This window comes from Spea bombifrons, chromosome 3, assembly GCF_027358695.1.
Source record: "Spea bombifrons isolate aSpeBom1 chromosome 3, aSpeBom1.2.pri, whole genome shotgun sequence".
Taxonomy (NCBI): Eukaryota; Metazoa; Chordata; class Amphibia; order Anura; family Pelobatidae; genus Spea; species Spea bombifrons.
Genome location: NC_071089.1, coordinates 2,135,682 through 2,156,678, shown reverse-complemented (window position 1 = coordinate 2,156,678; position 20,997 = coordinate 2,135,682). Strand labels below are relative to the sequence as shown.

At 41.2% G+C, this 20,997-nt stretch overlaps 1 protein-coding gene across 1 annotated transcript; it reads left to right on the top strand.

Moving 5' to 3' along the window:
• Positions 1-7,849: 7,849 nt before the first annotated feature.
• On the top strand, positions 7,850-13,540 carry SAYSD1 (SAYSVFN motif domain containing 1). The gene is made up of 3 exons (XM_053460140.1): positions 7,850-7,909; positions 11,547-11,764; positions 13,105-13,540. Exons 2-3 carry the CDS (start codon positions 11,567-11,569, stop codon positions 13,438-13,440), a joined length of 534 nt encoding a protein of 177 aa, XP_053316115.1. The 5' UTR covers positions 7,850-7,909; positions 11,547-11,566; the 3' UTR covers positions 13,441-13,540.
• The last annotated feature ends 7,457 nt before the right edge of the window (positions 13,541-20,997 follow it).

The window sequence follows — 20,997 nt, the reverse complement described above, 5'->3', positions numbered from 1 at the left end:
TTAGTTATACGGCCGGAGAGTATATAATATATAATATGAGGAATATACAGGGTATAACGGGTTATAAGGACGGGATTAGTTATACGGCCGGAGAGTATATAATATATAATATGAGGAATATACAGGGATATAACGGGTTATAAGGACGGGATTAGTTATACGGTGGGAGAGTATATAATATATAATATGAGGAATATACAGGGAAATCAATACATTCGCCGGGTTATATATACTACTAGCGATCCATCTACAAATCAAAGACAAAAGTTTTTCACGGTATGTGGATTTTTGTTGCCGGTCCAGCAGTTCTCCTCCTATCCCTTGATTTGTGGGATAATCAGCCAATTACAGACAATAAACGTCGTATTCTAATAAAAATTCCATGCAATTGTGGGTTTTTTTGGGTAATTGCAGGGGGAAAATTCTGTGTAATTAAAGAGTTTCTATAGATACCGATCACTAGATAAACCGCGCCAGTCCGCTGCGCTCGACACCAAAAGATGGCTTTAGACGGTTATTATGAAGAACCGATGCAGCGTAACGGGTTAATGAACTGTAACGTTACAGCTAAATATACCCCAATATATTTAACTCTATATGTCCCAGAGATAGAAGTGAAAACCTTTCTTGTGAGCTATAACGAAATCGAAGACTTGGCCCTGGAATATCAGCCGATAGAATGATGTCCACATATAATAATTAGATATATTGAAGATAAAAATAGCCATTTCAATTGTAAGCTTGCGAGCCGAGCCCTCTTTGCCTAACGTCGTCCAGACTCTTTGAATGTAGGGACTGTAAGAAGCGCTGCAGGAATTGTTGGCGCTATAGCAGTAAAAGATGATAATAATATTAATAATAACGAATAGTTGGAAATCCACATTGTACATCGGCACACGAGGAAGTCAAAAACATTAACCCTTCCAAGACTCACACTCCATATGAATAAAAAAGATAACTAAATTAAAGTAGGCTAACAGTAAAGCGTTATATAATTAAAATTAGCCTCCAGATCGTGATGTGGGTTTGTATCACGCAGGGGAAAGCAACTTAATGGCTACAATGTGGCTTCTTTCTCCTTTTTAGGTCTGGAGTCAAGATGGAGTTGAAACTAATTACAAATTATAATAATAATAATAAGAGTGTGGTAGATAAGTGGAACAGCCTCCCAGCAGAAGTGGTAGAGGGTAATACAGTGAGGGTGTTAAACATGCATGGGATAGACATACGGCTCCTGAATCTAAGACGAGACTAACGACTGATTAAGGTTTGAGTCGTTACAGCAGGAGAAACGGGCGACTGGACGGGGGCCGGATGGGGCCGATCTGCCGGCAGGTTCTGGGTTTCCATAAAGAAAAGTGCTTTCCCTTTAAGAAACCGGGACTGTGAGCGATATCAGGGACCTTGCAGGGGTTTATGATCCGCATTCTGTGTAGATACACGCTAGGCGTCATCGGATGCGTCAGACGTTTGTCGTTTGGAAATCGCCGGTTACATTGTATCGAAATGAAAAGCAAGATGTTATGAACAGGACACGCTTCGTTACATATTCCAGAAAATGATTATTCGACATAAATACCGGGGGCATGTAATAGAAATAATCCCACTTATCGGAACACGAATAATCAACGTCCGGATTGGAGAATGCAGAGAAACTTTGTATTCTATTTGGAATTAAATTGGAGTTTTTTTAATGAAATTTCAAAAAAGTATTTATAGTGATATTGATTTAAAAAATGGATATTAATGACAATTTAAAATATTGGGGCCATAAAACACTGAGTTAGTGAAGCCTAATAAAAAACCTTAGCTAAACATATACCGGTAGATCTAATGATACATTTTCTTTGGGCCGATTCACAGAATCCAGCGCCCGCATCGGACCTGGCCTGAAGATAAATAAAAATAGTGAACATCAATCCTGGATCTCGCTTATTCGTGGGTCCAATGGCCACTAAATGCGGTGTTTGGTGTATTGGCAGTATTGGCCACCCGCTGCTGGGCATTTGCCCTGTGTGCCAAACGGACATGTCCCGAAAATGTTGTCCTAAAGGACCAACGACGTATCCCGTACGTCATGGACATTTTGCACCGGCAGGGCTAAATCTCTGCAGGTGAACGGGAGATCAGCTTGGTCTCCCCTCTGACAAGTAGGGGCTGGAATGCGTGGCTCCAACCCGTCCGCTGTAACTGACTGATCGCTGACGCGCTGATCGAGCCATTTTGTTTGCGCCGCTGACTCTTTGACTTGCTGAGACGGAGCGTTTAACTGTAATAACAGATTAACATCCTGTTTACTGCGGGACGGTAATAAAAAATGCGAGTTCTGGCCGCAGACCTCGCATTATGCCATGCGGACATCAAACATCTCGAGTGGAAGCCACAACATCCTCGGAAAAAGCAGGTCACTGGAACCAAATAAACAATGTCAGGAAGCACTTGCACTGCGGAGCGTCCAGGAGAAACGGGGGTAAGACGGTCATGGAATGTTCTCAAACGCTCCGTTCTGCGTAGGTTTACAGAATGAAAATAAACAGAAAAAGCCCGCGTTGGGTAATTAAAGTCAGCCTTCAGGAAAAGGGCAGTGGGCTTCCCGATGGACCCCGGACCCCGCGAGACGTTCCCACTGCTGTCCTGAGCCCGTGGTGGAGGAGGCTTTTGATCCAGAAGTTGGAGACCATTGTGGTAACAATTTGGTAACAAAATATGGCAACATTATGGTAAAAATTCATATTCTTGGAATGTTTTGGAAATACATATTTTTCTCGGACGGCGCAGCCATTTCTTATGAGCAGCAATTTAGGTGGAAAAAGGTTTGATCCAAATGGAGGCGAAAAAAGCATATTTTTGTTTTGTAGAGAGCGCTATGGAAACTGTTGGCGCTATAAAAATAAATAATAATAATAATAATAATAATATTGGGAAACAGGGTTGGTTTGAAAGTTCATTGTTTCTTTCCGTAAGTCGGAGCCTAAATTTAGCACCTGAATGGTTCTCATTCCGTAGTTTCTCACTGACTAACGGACGGCTTGTGGACGCGCATCCTGCCCCGTATTGTCTGCTTGGCACCCGCTGCACAGCTCTTCCTCCCAAAGCAGAGCTTCTTCCAGTAATCTCAAACGGGATCCCAGTGACCGAACGTCGGAAGAAGAGGAGACTTCCGTGACCTTTATCGTTTTACTTTCTATATTTGGGTCCGATGGAACGGGCACCTTTGCGAACCGATGGAAATTATATTTTAAAGTTTAAAACACGAAATTGAAATTCTATCCAGCAGCTTTCTTACAGAGCTTACAGGACATGCGCAGCGGGGGCTTGTCATATGCATTAAAGTGGATATAACGGTTTAAGTTTTTTTGTTTCTTTTCTTCCAAAAACACCTTCTTCCCATTGCACACAATTAGCAGCATAAATCTGTTGGTCTGTTCTCTAGATTGTCAGCTTGCGAGCCGAGCCCCCTCTACCTGATGTATCGGTTTGTCTTAGTTTCTGAATATTAATTTTATCAGGCCCCTTGGATATCTGTATTGTAAGGAGCGCTGCGTAGCTTGTTGGCGCCATATAAATAAAAGATAATAATAATTATTAATAATAATAATTTATAGTAATATAATAATAATAATAACAATTAACAATAATATAATATCTTATAATAATAATTAATAATAATAATTTATAGTAATATAATAATAATAACAATTAACAATAATATAATATCTTATAATAATAATTAATAATAATATAATAATAACAATTAACAATAATATAATAATAATAACAATTAATAATATAATAATTAATAATAATAATAGAATAATAACAATTAATAATAGAATAATAATTAATAATAGTAATAATATAATAATAATATCTTATAATAATAATAATAATAACAACAATTAATAATATAATAATTCATATTAATAATAGAATAATAACAATTAATAATATAATAATAATTAATAATAATAACAATTAATAATAATAGTAATAATATAATAATAATATCTTATAATAATAACAATTAATAATATAATAATAATTAATAATAAAAATTAATAATAATAATAATAGTAATAATAATAAATGCACTCCTTGGTATGACTGAGAAATCGAGACATTTCTTCCGTATTCCTACGGAAATCTAACACTTTTTTTTTTTTACATTCTATGCAAGTCTGAATTGGTTTTAAAAAGCCACATTTTGCCCACATTTGTTATTTAACATTTTTATACCAGCCACACTCTCGTAAATCGGTTTGAAGGATTATCCGAGCCGCGCAGGCTCCAAGCCAGGAACAAAGTATTCAAAAACATTTTTTTAAGGTTTATATTAAAAAAAAAATAATGTAGCAGGCATTCAATAAACTCCAAGATTATGTAGCTGCTGGTTTATTTACACCGCGCGCATTCAAAAAAGAATTGTGTTCAGGAAACCCCTATCTGCGGCACACGTATTGGGGGTCCCGTCACACTATACGACCATATAACAGCGGCCACTACATCAAAGTACCCCGAGTTCGGCTATATTGCTTACCAAGGGGCTGAACCGGCGGGCCTGCACTACCCCTTAACACACTGAGACTCCCAAGCAATTGAAAGCCATTAATGGGGCTCCTGTGTGGCAGGACGGGGTTTAACCCGAAGGTTTAGTTGTGCTTGTATGCCGTATGATGCTTGCCCTTTGTACAGCGCCGCAGACTACGATGGCGCTACATAACTCAAAGCGTTGCAATATACTTGAAAGGCTTAGTTAGGTTAGAAGAGGTTCCGTGTTTGACGGGTAAGCGCCGGTGGGATTGGGGGCTTCGCGAAGATCTCTGCTCCGTACATTTTTGGTCACCGAGCGGCTCATAAAATTTGATTGTGAAATTGTAGATTTCCTTTTATTGGCCCCAAAATGTGGTTTGGAAGCCAAGGAATCCCTCGCTACATGAAGCGTCGTGATGAATCGGTGAGACGGCGCCATCTTGTGGCCGCGCGTTAGAAGCGCGAATGTCATCCCGTCTGGTCACTTCTATTCAGTGCCGGTTCCCGGGATCGGGGTCCACAGAGCTGTCCAAGTCCTGAATCCATTGTTCTTTTTAACAATCCTTCCAACCGGTCCCACGTAGTGAATTTACTTAATAGAAACCCAGGACCCGCCGGCAGATCGGCCCCATTTGGCCCTTCTGGTTTGCCCAATTTTTTTTTCTGCTGTAAAAACCCTCGCTGTTTTACCCTCTACCACTTCTGCTGGGAGGATGTTCCACGTATCTACCACCCTCTCAGTAAAGTAAACTTCCTTCCATTCCATCTCAGTCTCTGACTCTCTAGCGTTAGATTCCGCTCTCTCTTGTAATTTTTCTCCTCTTTGACATAAATTCCCTCCCGTCCTTTATTAACCCCTTTATGGATTGAAATGTCTGTTTCATGTCTGCGCTCAGTGTAATAATTTCACCTTCAGTATAATGTATAGATAAATCAGTGACGGGCTCCCTGTATAACGTATAGATAAATCAGTGGCCGGCCCCTGTATAATGTATAGATAAATCAGTGACCGGCCCCTGTATAATGTATAGATAAATCAGTGACCGGCCCCCTGTATAATGTATAGATAAATCAGTGACCGGCCCCTGTATAATGTATAGATAAATCAGTGACGGGCTCCCTGTATAACGTATAGATAAATCAGTGGCCGGCCCCTGTATAATGTATAGATAAATCAGTGACCGGCCTCCTGTATAATGTATAGATAAATCAGTGACCGGCCCCTGTATAATGTATAGATAAATCAGTGACCGGCCCCTGTATAATGTATAGATAAATCAGTGACCGGCCCTGTATAATGTATAGATAAATCAGTGACCGGCCCCCTGTATAATGTATAGATAAATCAGTGACCGGCCCCTGTATAATGTATAGATAAATCAGTGGCCGGCCCCTGTATAATGTATAGATAAATCAGTGACCGGCCCCTGTATAATGTATAGATAAATCAGTGACCGGCCCCCTGTATAATGCATAGATAAATCAGTGACCGGCCCCTGTATAATGTATAGATAAATCAGTGACCGGCCCCCTGTATAATGTATAGATAAATCAGTGACCGGCCCCTGTATAATGTATAGATAAATCAGTGACCGGCCCCCTGTATAATGTATAATGTATAGATAAATCAGTGACCGGCCCCTGTATAATGTATAGATAAATCAGTGACCGGCCCCTGTATAATGTATAGATAAATCAGTGACCAGCCCTCTGTATAACGTATAGATAAATCAGTGACCGGCCCCCTGTATAATGTATAGATAAATCAGTGACCGGCCCCCTGTTTAATGTATAGATAAATCAGTGACCGGCCCCTGTATAATGTATAGATAAATCAGTGACCGGCCCCCTGTATAATGTATAGATAAATCAGTGACCGGCCCCCTGTATAATGTATAGATAAATCAGTGACCGGCCCCTGTATAATGTATAGATAAATCAGTGACCGGCCCCTGTATAATGTATAGATAAATCAGTGACCAGCCCTCTGTATAACGTATAGATAAATCAGTGACCGGCCCCCTGTATAATGTATAGATAAATCAGTGACCGGCCCCCTGTTTAATGTATAGATAAATCAGTGACCGGCCCCTGTATAATGTATAGATAAATCAGTGACCGGCCCCCTGTTTAATGTATAGATAAATCAGTGACCGGCCCCCTGTTTAATGTATAGATAAATCAGTGACCGGCCCCTGTATAATGTATAGATAAATCAGTGACCGGCCCCCTGTATAATGTATAGATAAATCAGTGACCGGCCCCCTGTATAATGTATAGATAAATCAGTGACCGGCCCCCTGTATAATCTATAGATAAATCAGTGACCGGCCCCCTGTATAATGTATAGATAAATCAGTGACCGGCCCCCCTGTATAATGTATAGATAAATCAGTGACCGGCCCCCTGTATAATGTATAGATAAATCAGTGACGGGCTCCCTGTATAATGTGTAGATAAATCAGTGACCGGCCCTGTATAATGTATAGATAAATCAGTGACCGGCCCCCTGTATAATGTATAGGTAAATCAGTGACCGGCCCCCTGTATAATGTATAGATAAATCAGTGACCGGCCCCTGTATAATGTATAGATAAATCAGTGACCGCCCCCCTGTATAATGTATAGATAAATCAGTGACCGGCCCCCTGTATAATGTATAGATAAATCAGTGACCGGCCCCTGTATAATGTATAGATAAATCAGTGACCGGCCCCTGTATAATGTATAGATAGAAGGGAAGGATCTGTGGCAAAAGCAAAACTAGCAACAAACTAATTTTATGGGGAGGAATAATCACTGTGACATCATAGGTGCCCCCACACCGTCAATTCTCCTTACAAAATGAATCCATAAAAACACAGAAACGTCATTTTATAGAAATCATATATTTAATGTATTAATTGTAAACTGAAAACAAAGGCTGATGAGCGTTTCTGGACTATAACTCCCATCACCCTCAGCCAGAAAAATGATGCGGGTGGCGCCTAAACCGTTTACGCGTCACTGCAGGGTATTGCTACTTGAGATGCTCTGTGGCGCTGTCAGACTCCCACTACCGGCCCATGCGCAGTGACCCCGGGCTGCCACCTGACATCAAGTCACTGACCGGTAAAAGCGGCGTCAGGTAACAATAACCCCAGGGCGGGGCCTCACATTACCCCCGCTTTACCACATTCCGCCGCACAACCGGCAACGAACCGCGAGCCTGCGACATCTCAGCACCAGCTGCATAAACCGCAACTCCTCCCATTCCCAGGCCGGCCGCCAATCCCGCCTTCCGATTCCTACGTCACCACACGCTCACCCAATCAGCACGCTTTGATTGGCCGTCAGTAAAACGCGTGCGGAAGCAGCTGGCGCTCCGTGGGAGAGTCAGGTGAGTGACAGACGGGAGGTGGCGCGTGAGCATTAACCCCTTCCTACACCGAGTTCTCTGCTTGCACCGGCTGCGTGGCATTGAGATGGTTAATGGCCTTGTTTCAGGAGGGTGAGGGGTTTGTTGGGACGCGTCTGCACCCTGTCCGTGGCGTGGACTACAAGTCCCGTGACGGTCTCGTGCACCTGAGCATCATGGGAGTTGTAGTCCGGGAGCTGGAGCCTGTGGCAGCGTGCGCGCGCATATAAATATACACACACCGTATGATCGCTTATAACATGGCTTATAATGTATGAGGCGCAATCATTCTCTGCTTTAATGGCCCATCTCACAGATCCTGTATGGAAACCATGATTGGTCAGGAGGTAAAAGATATTCTGAATGGAGTCACCTGTATTCAAGCAGGGACTCCAGCTGTGATATAGCAGGGAGAAAACCACCAATCTGGACGCTCAGATATCATTAAATCAGAGGAGACTGCGAGACCCTGAGAATCTGCCCCTTCCCCCCCGAGACTGGGGTAAAAAACCCTAAGATCCCACCCTGGGCTGCTTCACGCCTGCTGGGTTCTTGGGACACGGTTGCCATGTCAGCATTTTACCAGGATACCCGTGCCTCCCATGTAGTTCTCCAGTTCTATTGTAAATGCGATGGCTGGGGGGCCACGGCGTGTGATGTCAGAGGGGTCTCGGGACCATCTATACGTTTATCTGCCGACGTGTAGAGCTGAAGAGTTAACACCCGGCATCACCGTGTAAATCTGGGCCGTATCCGGATTTATTCCTCCCCTGTGTATCCGCTGTAAAGTTTAGCATAAACCCCATCTAGAAGCAGTTACAGATAAAACCCCAAATCCTGCTTGGTAAAAATGGTTTAACTTAAGCTTTATAGATAAGGCGTTTCCACGGTTACCGGATCAAAACTCTGCATTATTATTTGTGATGGCAACAGTTAGTAACCCTTTGAGTACCAGGCGGGGAGAGAGAACATCTACCCAATACACTGGCACTGAAACAGTTAATGCAGAAACGCCAAAATTTGTTTTTAAATGTAAGAATCCCCCCCCCCCACACACGGTATCCAAAATATAACCCAACCCGCTGGGAGTTAGGCCCCATCCGGCCCCCGTTTCTCCCGCTGTAAAGACTTAAACTTTAATCAGTTGTTGGTCTCGTCTTAGATTCAGGACCCTCTACCACCTATGCTGGGAGGCTGTTCCCGCAATGTGTGCAGAGAATAAGGGAAAAAACTCTACTTCCAAAAGTTTCTACTTTCACCCCAAAATTGCGTTAATGTATTCCAGCTCGGTGAATGTCTCAGACGTTATATCTGTGCGTTTCTCCGGAAAATCCCATCGTTCAGTAATTCCAGGCAGCTGTATAAAATAATTATGTCAAACAGAACTTTCTTAAACACGTATCACGTATCAACTACTCCTATAAATTTAGAAGTTTTTCTTGACAGAGAGGCTGGTGGGTAAGCGGAGCAGCCTCCCAGCAGAAGATGTCTCTTTGAGGCCACTTGGCCGCAGATGGCGTTGCTCTCGGATCGAGTCCCGTCACGGCTGTCCATGCGCTATCCTGGTCAAAATTGTGGCTGATTGTGGAGAATAAATAGGAGCGTTCCGTGGTTACCGTGGCAACTGCTGCATATTTAGAACGTTTCCCCCCACTTCGCTTTAGGTGGTGTGGGGCTTGTGAAGAGAATGGTTCTGGTCTTCGAATGGGTCGTATCGCCATAGCAACCCAATGGGATAGTCCAATCAGCAGGAGCCTTCCAATGGTTGCTATGGCAATAAGACCACTTTATCAAACTTTGCCCCAGGCTTGCTGCTTCTACATAACCCCGGCTGTTCCTTAAAACCGTTAAATGACATCATGATCCAGAAAATGTTCCGGAAAACACCGATATAAACAGAAAAAAAAAATAGCAGAATCTGGGTTTTTTCCCTAAAAAAAAAGGGGGGGTGGGGTTTGCATCCCGGCAGTCTCGGATTTTATTAGCGCACCTGCGGTAACCGTGACGATGTTTTAATGAGCAGTTTGGGGGAAATTCATTCAGTTTGGGGCTTCAGTCACACGCGTGTTATTTACATTTCCACAAAGTGCCGGCGTCTGTAGATTACGTTTGTTTGCAAAGAGCTGTAAAATAATAACAACGTTGCGCTGTTTCTATGAATAATAGATCATGAAAGGGCGATAACGTTCTATTCACCTAAATACCTTTCACGGCGGCAGAAAATAGCGGTCCCGGCAGCTTATTAGAGAATAAAGGAACCATGACAGAGAGTACGAACCGGCAACCCCTTGGCGACCAATGACGTACCAGTTACGTCATTAAATAAAAGCAGTCCCTAGAGGACCGATGACGTATACGGTTCACCTCGCTGCATGAACTAAACGGTCAGCCTCCAGCAGATCCCGTGCGCTTGCACACATGTGATCGCTTCTGCAGCCAATCACGCGCACGCATACATTTACATAATACGATCGGGACCTGGAGATTGGCATAAAGGTGATTTCTTTTTCTGTTACCTGACTTTTTTTTTTCTTTGTACTTTTAAATGTATGTTGGGGAATTAGTTTAGATAAGGGTTAATTTATTTATCTTTTTTATTGAAAACTTAAAACGAATGAAGAATAAATACGGTGGGTTTCAAATCCGTGCGAGTTACCAAATATATTTGGTATTTTTTTTCTAGCCATAGATTATCTCTAAAACTGTGAATGCATTTGGTTTTTTTTAATATATATTTTTTTAATAGATTTTGTGCATAAATGAAAAAAAAATAACACATTGCATATGAATGGGAATTTTAATAAAAATCCACACCAAAAAAATGAATAATAATAAATATATATAATTTGTGTGGCTTCGCTAAATGAGAAAGAGGGAAATAACTTGAAAAAAGACGTAAAAATAGAACAAAAAAAGTCCTGGTCCTTAAGGGGTTAAAGCATGGTACCGGGCGATGCCAAAGGCAAGGGGGTTTTGAGTTTCCGCCGGTATCTCGGCTTCCTTGCAGTGAGCTCATAAACCAAAGACCTCCGAGGCGTTTACGGCGACCGCCAGACGGAAGGCGGCCGGGTATTGTTTACATTTAACCCCTTAAGGACAATGGACAACCCATTGAAAACAATGCATTTTGAGCCCATCCATGTACGGGCTTTGTCATTAAGGGGTTAATAGAATTATAACGGAACCGGACGAGAAGAATGCGCTAAAAACCATCGCTCTCCGTGCTTTATAGTCTTGTGCAGCCTAGAACAGTCTAGAGCTGAATCTGTTCTTCTTTAACGATCTACTCCTGTGAGTCGCCTCGTCGGCCGGTTCTGTTCCCCGTCTCCTAACGGTTCAGATACGTCGCAGATTTTCTGTTAAAACGGTGATTACAGGAATTCCGGATTCCGAGGGTCTCTATAGAGAGCTTCCTGTCCAGCCTCGGGTTCCCAAACGATGACCTGGTGGAGAAGTCCTGCGACTCCGGCCCTTGGGGACCTGCTCTGTTACCATCGGTTATTTACCATCTCCTGCCCTGCGATGTTCGAGTGAATTGGTTGAGTTTCTCGCTTTGATTTTTGGCGCGGTTGCTCCGCTCCTCCTTGGCTTCTAACCGCTTTCTCCTTCTTTATGGAAGAGGTCCGGCCGGCGCTTGGAATGGAGCAGAAGTTGGCGGAATATCGAGCCAAAAAAGCAAAGATCCAGAAGGAAGATGAGAAGGGGGAGCCCAGCGGACCAAGCGAAAGGCGGTTCATGCAAACCGTGAGAGAGAAAGTTCGGGGTTTGTATGCGAGCCGGAGGACGACGGAGAAACCTCAAGAAGTAGAACCTGAGATAGACAGTCGGAGAACCCAGGTGAGACCAAAAAGAGACCATCGAGTCTATCTAATGAACTGAAGCCATGGAGTCTGCGCTTTCACTCAGGTCTTACGGAATAGTTACTTAAATTTATAGCAATGTTTCTAAAAACAGTTGAAGAGCCCCCCCCACGGGGAAGTTTGTGTAGTCGTTTCTTGGGCCTCTGGCATTATGGGACCCGACTCTCAGAGCCCCCGTACCACACTCAGCAAAACCTACATGAATTTGGTAAATTTGGAAGTTAAAAAAACTGAGAAAAATAAGTGTTTGGAATTTTTGTAGTAATACCGGTCAGACGGGCAGGAGGAATGGGGGGGTAACTGGGATCCAGAGAGCACCGGCTCCCTCGCTGTACCCCTAATCAGATACAGGGTGACTTAAACATAAATCCTAGCAAGGAAGCAGATATTGCGCTGCGATTGGTGTCCGCTGTCACCCGCTGGGGGGTATGTAATGCAAGTCCACTGTCTATAATGGGAAATACAGCCTCCAGGCGCTCCCCCAAGTCACGGAGGCTTCCATGACAGATCGCTTCGTGTTAGTCTGTCAGTTCTAGTTAGACCCTTTGAATGTACGGAAAGTTAGAAGCGCTCCGGAGATTGTTGATGATATAAAAGATAATAATTTATAGAAATGTTCATCCAAACTTTTTAGAATGCAGCCGTTTAGCTGAGTTGTAATACCGGTTTGTTGACACCAGGTGGCGCCCACAACAAATTCCGAATGCCTTCTGTACGTGAATGCATGGTTTAGTGTGTAAATCCCATATAAACAGTAACATTGTATCATATATTTGTATCATATATTTTATCCGTTGCCCGAGAGATATATGGTCCACTTAACAAGCATTTTCATTTACACGACACACCCTTTATCTGCCTATACGTCATCCTTTATAGCCAGAGTGGGTATGATTGTAACCAGAAGGAGCCATTTTCCCATTATAAGGTAATTTAATGCATTATGTAAACAGTTACTAACAAATCGGAACTTCATTGCGTTTCAATACTCCTGGGGGAGATATATATATAAAACATCGGCTGTGACATCATCGCATTAGGTGTATGAGGTCACACAGAAAGAGAACAGATTTACGACCCTAGCTTCTCCTGATACAAATGATCAGAGTAATGACTAGTTACGTTATTCTGTTACCTTCATTCCAATATATCAAGAGCCTTCTCCGGAGGGTCCGGATCAGATGACCCCCCATTCAGCGAGGATACCGATACGGAGATAACTGAAATACGTTTATTTTCGTTTTTCGCTGGCCTCAGTTAAATAATATTATCATTATTATGTTCAGCTGAAGCAGTGACCCCCTATTCTGTTTTTAGGCTCAACAAAGAGGGTCCCCTGTTCCGGAAGAAGACGTATCAGACGATTCCTGTCGGCCCCCTCAGACCCCAGGGCGTAACGTCGTCTTACTGTTGAAGTTCCTCCTATGGCTGGTGTTGCTGGGCCTTTTTGTGGAGCTTGAGTTTGGGCTGGCTTATTTTATCACTTCTATGTTTTATTGGCTGTACGAAGGAACTCGAGGACCCCGACAGAGAAAGAAAGGAGAGAAGAGCGCCTATTCTGTATTTAACCCGGGATGTGAAGCCATTCAGGGAACGCTGACTGCTGAACAGTTTGAGAGAGAGTTACAGTACAGACCGCTGGCTGGGAGATAGGCCACTAGGCCACAATCTATAGACAATTCACCTACACATCATCCCATGCTCCACGGACATGGATATTTTACATAACACGCTAATATTTACTGTTAAAGATGACTTTCTTTATGTTATCTTGTACCCTATGGGACTGGGGGTGTGAAATCAAGCTTCATACCCCCAAATCCCACCCCCTAGGACCATCATTTCTGGGTATTTGAAGTTAGGATAATGTGATCATATGCCACACCCCCAATGAGGTTGCCTGCAAAACCCTCCCCCTAGGATCACAATTACCCTCCCCCTAGGATCTTCATTCTGCACAGCACACTTAATGAAAACACCGGACTTCACTATACGAAGACGCGAATTATACTTTAATATTTTTTTATATATATTAAAGTAAATGTTTAATCTATTTTTATATCTTAAAGGAAATTTTACGGCTTTGATCCGGCTAATTAAAATTCAGTCACAGTTTGTGTTTGGTTCGTTATCTTTATTAAATATTAATTATAAACGCTCTGCCTTTTCAGTCTGTCACCATGGAGTTATTTAATAACGTGCAAAGCTGTCCAAGAATATTTTGTAAATTGGGATTACTGTTTATGTTTTAACAAAAGCTGAGGAATTAAAAAAAAAAAAAAAAAAAAGCAGATTGATAATTGGATTTGGTACCAAAACATTCATTTTGTGTCAACAAAAAGTTCCAGTTTATTCTGAGTTCATAATAAATCACAAAAAAAAATTTCTGGCAAATATATGACAAAAAATATTTTCGATCAACGAAACTAAAAGCTTGTGTTGATTTTTTTCCAGCAGTTTTTAATATTTTAAGGCGTTATCTTCCTAAATCAGAAGAGCTTGGCACATGGATCAGCCTTGCCAGCATGCAGAATTTTTTTTTTCGATCCCTGCTTACATGCGGGGATCAGAGTTTGTGACACCTCCCCCAATAAACTAAAATATATATAAATTCATTAAATCCACACTTTTATAAAAAGAAGAAACATCTGAGCTATTGTCAGCTACTTGCATATTATACACGGACGGCTTCCACGTTACCACGCTATACTGTTATCAGCTGAAAAGTGGCACCCAGAGGGTTAATTTATTATGCCCCTGGAATTGCCTTCTCTCTGCCTGCCAATATTTCAGATACAAAGAATTCAAATATAGAACGTTGTAAACGAAGTGGAAATTCATTAATTAACTTTATAAAATAGTTATAATTTATAGTAAATAATTAAATAAAAATATATATATTTTAAAAAAAATATATTAACTGTACTGTGTAATAAAATAAAATATAACATGTTAATAATGCATCTCTGTGCTAAAACATTATTATTATTATCTGTCTGTCTTGTCGGACCCGTTGAATAAATGGATTGTATGAAGCGCTGCGTGAATTGTTGACGCGATATAAATAAAAGACAATAATAATAATAATCTTTTCTGTGCTAAAACATATTTGTAAACAGCTTTTTAAAGCAAAAAGAATGTTCGATATTAATTAATTACGCGTTTATGTGGAATTTTCCCCTATACCATTTAGTGTCACTTTTATCGTTAATAAATATTAACCCCCCCCCTGCTTGCGGCTGCTCCGGATGATAAAGGGTTAACCCCAGAGCTGGCCCGCATCGAGAGGTTTTAGATCTGAATAGCAATTTCGGCGGAGTTGTAAATAAAAGTTCCGTCCTCGCGGTAATAAATTTGGAAGCGCAAACTCCTTTCTCGAAAGCCCCGTTTATAAGTTATCCGAGTCGTCACGGCGATGTCCTCTTTAATTTACGTCCTATCATAAATACCCCTTATTTAGAATTCTCGGGGCCGGAGCCACTCATGGCTTTGGGTGTTTAGACTACAAATCTAAAACCTTCCTTTAAATTATAAGCAGTGAACCTGCAGGGATGGTAAATAATACCGGGGGGGGGGCTACGTGTTACACCTACTAGTTTTGGGAAGTCACATGCAAATATTTAGAGGTCTCTTAAGGAGTTGGATGCAGAGAATTTATTATCTTGAAAGATGTCCGGATTTTATTTAAAACCATAAAAAAAGAACATAAAAAAAACCCTGTGAGGCAAAAGAACTTTATTTTCTGTAAAGGGTTTGAGGATTCCAACAATCTGCGGCTTCTTGAAAGCCTTGCGCCGTCTTCTAATACGCGGGATGACGATTCCGGGGACAATCCTAGTAGTTTTGGGGCGTGATCCCGAGAAATCTTACAAAAACTGCTTAACATTATAACCAACCCCCAAACTTATTAATATTACAGGAGACAGAAATCTAGAACTTCCCAGCAGATCGGACCCGTTAGAAACGTCAGTCTGTCCTCCGTCTCGTCTTCTTCTTGGTTGCAACAAAGTATGAGTGCATATGTGTTAGTATGAGTGTATATGTGTTAGTATGAGTGTATATGTGTTAGTATGAGTGTATATGTGTGTTAGTATGAGTGTATATGTGTTAGTATGAGTGTATGTGTGTTAGTATGAGTGTATATGTGTTGTTAGTATGAGTGTATATGTGTTAGTATGAGTGTATGTGTGTTAGTATGAGTGTATATGTGTTAGTATGAGTGTATATGTGTGTTAGTATGAGTGTATATGTGTTAGTATGAGTGTATGTGTGTTAGTATGAGTGTATATGTGTTAGTATGAGTGTATATGTGTTAGTATGAGTGCATATGTGTTAGTATGAGTGTATGTGTGTTAGTATGAGTGTATATGTGTTAGTATGAGTGTATATGTGTTAGTATGAGTGCATATGTGTTAGTATGAGTGTATATGTGTTAGTATGAGTGTATGTGTGTTAGTATGAGTGTATATGTGTTAGTATGAGTGTATATGTGTTAGTATGAGTGTATATGTGTTAGTATGAGTGTATATGTGTTAGTATGAGTGCATGTGTGTTAGTATGAGTGTATACGTGTTAGTATGAGTGTATATGTGTTAGTATGAGTGTACATGTGTTAGTATGAGTGTATATGTGTTAGTATGAGTGTATATGTGTTAGTATGAGTGTATATGTGTTAGTATGAGTGTATATGTGTTAGTATGAGTGTATATGTGTGTTAGTATGAATGTATATGTGTTAGTATGAGTGTATATGTGTTAGTACGAGTGTATATGTGTTAGTATGAGTGTATATGTGTTAGTATGAGTGTATATGTGTGTTAGTATGAGTGTATATGTGTTAGTATGAGTGTATATGTGTTAGTATGAGTGTATATGTGTTAGTATGAGTGCATGTGTTAGTATGAGTGTATATGTGTTAGTATGAGTGCATGTGTTAGTATGAGTGTATATGTGTTAGTATGAGTGTATATGTGTGTTAGTATGAGTGTATATCTGTGTTAGTATGAATGTATATGTGTTAGTATGAGTGTATATGTGTTAGTACGAGTGTATATGTGTTAGTATGAGTGTATATGTGTTAGTATGAGTGTATATGTGTGTTAGTATGAGTGTATATGTGTTAGTATGAGTGTATATGTGTTAGTATGAGTGTATATGTGTGTTAGTATGAGTGTATATGTGTTAGTATGAGTGTATATGTGTTAGAATGAGTCTGTATGTGTTAGTATGAGTGTATATGTGTTAGTATGAGTGTATATGTGTGTTAGTATGAGTGTATATGTGTTAGTATGAGTGTATGTGTGTTAGTATAAGTGTATATGTGTTAGTATGAGTTTATATGTGTGTTAGAATGAGTGTATATGTGTTAGAATGAGTGTATATGTGTTGTTAGTATGAGTGTATATGTGTTAGTATGAGTGTATGTGTGTTAGTATGAGTGTATATGTGTGTTAGTATGAGTGTATATGTGTGTTAGAATGAGTGTATATGTGTTAGAATGAGTGTATATGTGTTGTTAGTATGAGTGTATATGTGTTAGTATGAGTGTATGTGTGTTAGTATGAGTGTATATGTGTGTTAGTATGAGTGTATATGTGTTAGTATGAGTGTATGTGTGTTAGTATGAGTGTATATGTGTGTTAGTATGAGTGTATATGTGTTAGTATGAGTGTATATGTGTTAGTATGAGTGTGTATGTGTTAGTATGAGTGTATATGTGTGTTGGAATGAGTGTATATGTGTTAGTATGAGTGTATATGTGTTAGTATGAGTGTACATGTGTTAGTGTGTGTTAGCATGATTGAGTATGTGTGTCTGTTAGTATAAGGAAGTGTTTGTAGAATGATTGTGTATGTGCGGGTGTTAGCGTGTGTGAATATATGTGCAAGTTCACATGGTAATTACCTGGGGGGGCAAGGGGCCGATGCGGGCCACTTAGCCTTAACGTTCCTACCTGCCTGGTGATGTTCTCGGGTGCCATTGAATTGCCGTTGCCTTAAATGCGGAGGCAATAACTGCTGGGGCAGGAAGGTCGCAGGCTGTCAGGAATGTAATCTGAAGTAGGTCTGCGCAGGCACGGAGCCATCTCCATATTTTTGTACCCCCAGGATGTGTCGGTTTTATCGTCACTAAATCCGTTTATTACAGCTGCCTACAGCTTGTGCTTTTTGATTTTCATTCGGTGCAATTGTTGTTTGGGAGAAATTATCTTTAAAATTCACCTCAGGGAAGCTGACTAAACTAATCATCAACTTACCGGGGAGGAATAATCGTGCAATCCTGAGAGTAGTAACTTTATATGATGGACACATCAGGTGGGTTTCTCATACATATATATTGGTTATCGTAATCCATACAGACCATTGCATGGGTTAATGTGGGGTATTAAACTGAAATAAATGTAGGATTTGGGAAAAGTGAGGGATTTGTTATAATTTGAATCCGGAGCATTCATGTCTTCTCTCGCTTGGTCCTCACCATAACGTGGACGGAGGGCTGACGCTTTAAGACCAGCGGCCGCGGGCTGGAGTGACAGATCACTCCGACTGATTTGTGAGCTTGCCCTGTTCCTGCACTCGAGGGAGACGGCCGGTTGGGAAAGTCACCGATCTCCCTCTAACTGGCCCAAAATTAAAGGGAGTTCTGTTCTGTTTCTTCTGCTTTAGCACCGCTGAACACCCAGTGTTAGATCAGGGGTAGATCAGGGGTAGATAAAGGGGGGTAAATCATAGGGAGAAAGGGGGGGTAAATCATAGAGAGAAAGGGGGGGTAAATCCTAGTGAGAAAGTCGGTAGATCATAGTGAGAAAGGGGGGGTAGATCACAGGGAGAAAGGGGGGTAAATCATAGAGAAAGGGGGAAAGGAGATGGGGAGAATAGTTTTGTTTGTCGTCTTCTTCATCTACGTGAAATAATTATAATCCGTTATATATTCTGAGATATGTTCTTAGTTTCTGAGATGCTCTCTGTATGTCCGCGTGTGAGCGCGTCGTCGTCCGGGTGTGTTAGTGTATGAGGGTATTGTAGTTTTTTGGTGTGTCTGGGTGTGTTAGTGTATGAGGGTATTGTAGTGTGTGTGGTGTGTTGGGGGGGTTAGTATGAGTGTTCGCGTATTGATTATCCTCAAACTCTCTTTTTTTGGTTGCTTTGTAGATTCAGTATGTTTCATAAAGGGTTAATTGTTGTCGTCGTTGATCTAAGAGACTTTTGAGCTCTTTTAGTGGCCACATCTGTGTGGGAAGGAGTTTTATAACCGCATCCAGATCCTCGATATGTTTCATGGAGGAATAAACTCGTTCGTTGTGTTTGTCCTGAAATCGTAATAAATTTACTCCAAAAGCATCGCAGAATCGGAGATGATTCTTCTGTCGCGTTCCGTAATGCATCGATTTCCTGCTGCGTTTCCATGACAATAACACTATTATCAAAAAAGGTCATTTATTGGAGGCCTTGAGTGCTGCATTTAATAATCATACAAACGGCTGATATGCAGCGGCCTGAAAACTTCATATTTTGGGGGCAAAAACTGCAGCTGGGGTAAAAAAAAAGAAAAACAGCGCAAGATTAATTAATCTAATATTAGTAAGAAAAAAATATTTGGTGGGATTTCTCCTTTACGTACGAATGACTTCTCTGTATTTATGCAAATAGAATGTTAGTGATATAAAAAATGAGGGCAAAGTGTAAAAAATACCTTATTTTAAATGTTACAAATTTGCTGTTCTTATCAGATTTTAGTATTGTAATAATTTGGCGGGGTCCCCTTCTGAAACTCATTGAGTTCTCTTGCACTTTTACGTTTTTTTTCTGACATTACTTTGGTTCTGAAAATGTTCAAAAAACACAAACCTGATATAATATTTTGTTTGTTAAAATTTGGGGCGAAACCCGAATGCACGAACGGAACGTAAACCCGACTGGGGGAGCCGAAAGCTTCCGCAAATCGAAACATTTCCCCCGCCGGTGAAAGTTCTTTTGATTCTTTGTAGCAGCCGCACCGAGTTATTTCATTATCATTAGAAACTTTGCGAAACGCAGCGGGAAACGAAACGCCTGAGGGGGGCAGAGAAGCAACGGACAATTATTTAAAAATCCGACCGTTTCCAAAGAAATCAGCGTTTAAACGCCTGATCAGAATGCAGAGCCGGAACAGAAGGGGGAGGGGGGGGTAAACCTTTCCTTATTATAGAATCACGCAGCAGACAACATTGCTTCCGGCATCAACAAATATATTCCATAACGCAACCCGACGGCCCCTCGGACAGCATTCATCGTATTTATCGTACAAAGGGAATTCAGTCTCATTGCGGTCTATTCCAGGTAACAAAGCCATGCATTGGCGCCAACTAATTATTGATAGCCGGATGTGAATTAAAGCTTTACAGATACACCGGGGGGCCGGTGCGGCCCCTGAGCATTGGGGGAATCCCTGTGGGACTATCAATGCAAATCTAAACAAATAAAGTAAAATACATATGAATGGAATATTTAATATATATATACTATGTATGCATCAGTTTTATGAGGTGTGCTAATTGCTCTGTGGCCACTAGGGGCCGCCACCAAGTCCAAGTTCCAGAAGTCAGAGGATTTTATTGTAAAGCTCAGGCTTTCTTCTCAGATCTGGGAGGTTTGAGGTTCTGAGCTCCAATTTTCAGGGGGAAAAAAACTAAAGATGTGACTCACGACAAAGTGCAAAGACGAGCCACGGCGGACTCAATCCCGGTCTCCTTCCTCGCCGAACCCCAGACGAAGCCTACGGGCAGAGCAGGGTCTTCAGCCCCCAAGCCATTAAACATTTCTGCCCCTTCCCGGCCAGAGTGAAGTTTGGCTCTTCTGGGGGGGGGGTTAATGGTCCAAGAACCATTGGGGATTAGCGGTCACCAAAAGCTCTGAATCCGCCATTCCCACCAAAAAAAAAAAAAAAAAAATCACCTTAGGGACCCTCTTCGAAATTTCCATTATAAATACCGTATCTGTTGTCCAGAGGATTATGGGGGTTTCTGGATAAATGCGGGATGTGTCGGACCTTTGGTGGGTATAATAAATAATAATTTTAAATAATAATCTAAAAATAAATCTTTCTATTTTATTTCCTTATTTTTTTTTATATTTCTGAAGTCAAATGGCCAGTAAGTTTGATCCGTAACACATTGAATCGGTCCGCGAATGTTGTTATCGTTCCGTGCGATGATTTGTAACCCTTCAGCTCG